Source organism: Populus euphratica, unplaced genomic scaffold (genome assembly GCF_000495115.2).
Source record: "Populus euphratica unplaced genomic scaffold, PopEup_1.0 scaffold454.1, whole genome shotgun sequence".
In the NCBI taxonomy this organism is placed as follows: Eukaryota; Viridiplantae; Streptophyta; class Magnoliopsida; order Malpighiales; family Salicaceae; genus Populus; species Populus euphratica.
The window spans coordinates 144,858-149,556 of record NW_011500336.1 but is presented as its reverse complement, the minus strand read 5'-3'; the positions used below and the strand labels follow the sequence as shown (position 1 = coordinate 149,556).

At 36.8% G+C, this 4,699-nt stretch overlaps 1 protein-coding gene across 1 annotated transcript; it reads right to left on the bottom strand.

The window, feature by feature from the left end:
- On the bottom strand, nt 1–3,464 carry LOC105113779 (probable xyloglucan glycosyltransferase 12). Its single transcript, XM_011010096.1, has 5 exons — nt 2,224–3,464; nt 1,837–2,145; nt 1,396–1,686; nt 1,149–1,262; nt 1–1,051 (listed from the first exon to the last, which is right to left on the bottom strand). The coding sequence occupies exons 1-5, from the start codon at nt 2,986–2,988 to the stop codon at nt 425–427; spliced, it is 2,106 nt and encodes a 701-aa protein (XP_011008398.1). The 5' UTR covers nt 2,989–3,464; the 3' UTR covers nt 1–424.
- Nucleotides 3,465–4,699: the final 1,235 nt, after the last annotated feature.

The following is a 4,699-nucleotide window of genomic DNA, read 5'->3' as shown; positions in this document are numbered from 1 at the left end:
GTGATGAACCTTGAAGCTGTAATTAGAATTCTTCTTTGATGTTTGAACAGACAATTTCTCTTACAAAAGAATTGAACCAAAAACGAAAGAATAAAAAAAACAATACAAGAGGCAGAAAAGGAGAAAATAAAAAAATAAAAAGAACCTTACATGTAATGAGAAACATAAACACTATCTACTGTATCTTTCTTGCCCAACCGCAGTCATTATTCTGTCCATATAACACAATATTTGTACCTCATATTGGGTGCGCAATGTATTGGGGTTCTGAAGGGTTGGGGGCAATCAAGAAAAGAAGCACTCCCAGCCCGCAGTACAACTTCCCCGTGTAAATTTTCTTTTCAGTGATAATCATACTTCTTGTCCACCCAAGTCGCCTATGTTTATATCGGCAATATATCTCACAAAATCTGTCATGCTTCCTTCACTGAACCTGCTCTCCTATCAAATCTAGACCGACAAGCAAGAATGATATCCCTTGAAATAGCAAGAAGTAGAAATGAATCCCCTGAGCAGAAAGCAAACTCCTTGCTGAAGCCGTTAAGAGAAGGAAAGCCAGTGCCAACTCTTTCATATATATTCTATTATGCTTCCTTTTTTTCTTAGCCTTTTGATCTTGTTGCATAATTTCTTCCTTCAATTCTTCAAGATTTGGCTCTGAAGAACCCCTTTGATGCTTTGTCTCTTTCTTCGCCAAGGAAACAAGATCACCCTCAGAAGAGCGGCCAGACTTCTTAGTAACAACCCATTCATAGGCACTTCCAAGCTGGAATAGGCCAGAGATCATAGCATTGAACTTGGTCACTGACATAGTGTTTTCAAACAGAAGGTAAGGGACAATGAAAGGGAAGGATTTGGGGGCTGGGAGAATGTTGAGAAATGACATGGTAGCTGGAATGTAACACACAACCCATGCTGGGAGCTCAGCCTCTGGTATAAACATCGTCATGGGGAGAATTATGCAGAAGAGTGTGAAAGAATAAAATGGTAGGATAAGCTTTCTAAGCAGAAAGAAGAGAAAAACCATGTTGAATTTCTTCCATATGCTAATCTACAAAAGACCAATACAACAAAGTCAGCAAATAGTGCCCGCACAAAAACAGGGAAAAATTGTAATTAGAACAAAGAGTTTTTGAAAAAATATATACCTTGGATCGAATAATAGCAGGTAAACAGAGTCTAAACAGCTGCATGGGTCCAGAATGCCATCTGTGTTGTTGCTTTCTGTATGCTTCATATGACTCAGGCAATTCACACTGACACTGAACATTTTAAAAAAAACTACTGTTAAACCACATTAAAACCATTGACTACTACTAGTTTGGTGAGAAACTCACTGAAATCAATGACAAAAACATCTGGTAATATAAAACTAAAAAGAAATATTTATTATACCTCAACATCATTGAGGAAAATGAATTTCCAGCCATGAAGATGGGCACGAACAGCAATGTCCATGTCCTCAACAGTAGTCCTCTCTAACCAACCACCAGAATCTTCCAAAGCTTTTATCCTCCACACCCCAGCAGTCCCATTGAATCCAAAGAAGTTAATGAAAATACCATTCACTTGCTGCTCTACTTCGAAATGAAATGCTAAATTAATGTTCTGCAACCTAGTCAACAAGTTCTCATCCTTGTTCACAAAAGACCACCTTGCCTGGACAAGCCCTAGCTCCTCATTACCCTGTAATGCCACATTCAATTTCAATACTTGCGTCTTTAATTACTAGAATGGTTGAATTAGCTGCTTATCCTATTATGCCACAGAATTTCACATGAATCAACTCAAATTCGATCGAAATAAATTGTATAATAAGGAATCAAAGTGAAGTACCTTGAAGTGAGGGACTGTTCTTTTAAGAAAGTCGGGGGTTGGCTGGAAATCGGCATCGAAAATAGCCACAAATTCATAGTCTTTGACATAGCTACAATTCATAGCAGACTTGAGATTACCAGCTTTATAGCCATCTCTAATTACACGATGCCTATACAAAATGTGGGCACCCTCTTGCTGCCATTTATTAACCTCCTCTTTAATCAACAATTGCGTAGTTGGATCGTCAGAATCATCTAGAATTTGTATTAAAATCTTCGATTTCGGCCAGTCTAAATTACACACAGCTGCAATAGATTGTTGATAAACCTACGGGAAAAAAAAAACGAATAAAACACCAAGTAACCAAATAAAACTAAAGAGCTAAAAATGTGAAATTGAAGTTACCTCTTTCTCATTGCACATGGGAATCTGGACAAGAACCATGGGAAAAAATCCATTTTCACCAGATTCAAGATCAGCAGCAGCGTCTTGTTTTGGGATTGGTTTAATATTCTTAAACCGGATCCAGAAACAGCCCAAACAAAGAACAAGCCTGTCAACACTCTGGACAAGGAAGAGCACAATACACGCATTGGCTAGAAATTGCAAAGGAGGAGCAAGATACTCCACACGAAACAAAACCCACCGTGAATACAAGGAATCAAAGATATCTTGAAACCCAAATGGCATCGCTAATAAGTACTGCAATTGCAGATGTGGAGCTCCGAAATGCCAACCCTTAAAATAAGCGGCAACTTCAAATCCTAACAGCAAAACTGACAGCCAAAGAAAAATCTTGATGAAAGTATAGAATCTAGTTTTCACTGTTGGGTTCTCATTTTCCCGGTCGATGTCGGTGGTTTCGATGTCGGTGCGGCCAGAGTGGATGCGGCGCTTGATAGCGGAGCCGAGAGTGACCATTGCGGTGGCAATGGAGGTCAAGCAACCGGCAGCCTTGTGGGCTTTTAAGAGAAGGACCCATGTAAGTTGTTTAGCGTTTTTGTTACGTGATTTGTCGCGGCCGAGTCGACTCGGTGAATCAGTGATTAAGAAGTCTTCCTCTGATGGACCTTCAAGCTCCACCATTGACCAGTTTGGGTTCTCCATTTTGACTACAACCGGTGTTCCTCTATGGCTGTCCTTTGTCCACCAGTCAAACGGGGGTGCCATTCTCGTTTATTTGAGATTCTGATCTTTAAAACAAAACAAAGTTTTTTTAAAAATAAATAAACGGGACTCGCCGGAGAAAGGAAGAAAAGCGTCAAAAATCCGTCCTTTATATTTGTTTTGAGGCTAAAAAAAGGGCTATAAATCCTATACCATAATGTGAGACGGAGAACGCGTGGAGGATGAAGGGGAAAGCAACCAAAGCGAGAAGTTTCTAAATTACGGTGACATAGGAGACACTTTATACCATAACTATTGTTAAGAGTTCTTCTTAGAAGATGGAGGGAGATGAAACAATTTGTTTCTTGAGAGAGGGAAAGAGGGTCAGGATTGAGGGCTGGGGACGAGTCCAAAAGAGCTCTCACTCAATTACAGCTTTCAATGGGATTATAGAGAGAGGGAGAGTGATGTCCAGAGAGATTTGATTAGGGACAAGAGAAAAAGGTAACAGCTCAACACGTCTTTTTGCTAGAGAATTGAGAGTTTTTGATTCTTTAAAGGGAATCAAATAATTGATTTAAAAAATATTTGGTGAAATGTCTATGTAGATTAGGTGAGGGAGGGCCTGGAGCCCCTTTGACAGTAGACCACACAGGGAGATGAATTGGAGCGCAGACACGCCCATAGCACGTCCTGTGTCAATGGCGAGGGAGCTTCCACTTCCAAGCATTGTTATGGAAAGAAATCAACCATGGGATTATTAGGGCATGCTCTCGCGTTAATTGCAAACTGATCATTGCATGCTTTTCGACGAGGATCTTGTTTTGCCTAATTCATTCTCCTTCACTTTTTACCTCCTCCAAGAAAAGGGAACGCCATTAACATAGAATATCAGAAGAGTTTCCTTTCCGAAGATTGCCGACGCTAGATTCATGCGTTTCCTTTCTATAAAACATCTACCAATTAATGCCTGACAATCTTTTTTTCATGTATTTTCGTCAACCGCTGTTCTTTTTTCTATTCTGCTGCTTCTTCCTTTTTTTATTATGTATAGAATTTTCTGTCCAGGACAAAATTAGAATAATAGTGCATTATATTAATTTAACATTTTATTTTAACAATAAAAAGATATTCTCAAAAAGAAAGAATTATATTCGGCGGATACAGGAGAAAAAATACCGGACAGGACTAATTTGGACCTAAAGATACAATGGCGTTTGGAGCTGCCGACGTATCTCCAAATGCGTGCTTAAAAAAAATAAAAATTATAATTTTTTTTATGTATTTTTATATTTTGATATGCTAACTTTAAAAATAAATTTTTAAAAATAAAAAAATATTTTAATATATTTTTAAATAAAAATATTTTAAAAAATAATTATTATAACAATTTCAAGCATTAACCTAGTATACATTGTCAATCTCACTTTTATATATGTTATTATAAAGTTAAAACATGTAGCTTTTTTTTATTATTTATCCTTTCACATTTTACCATGGATTGGAGAATTGAAATTTTTAAAAGTTTTAAATTTAATTTTTAAATATTTTTATAATTAAGTCATTTTAAATCCAAATTAAAACTCAACTGTATATTTTCAGAGGGTAAGGGTTGAATTGAAACAAGATAACTAAAATGATAAAAGCTGGTAAAATTAGTGGTAGTTATGCAATTTATTTGAAAATTTTATTTTTATCCCTCGTCTTTTTAAAAAATTAGGTATTCGATCCTTATAATTTTCAAAAAAAATATATTTTAATACTAAATTTTATT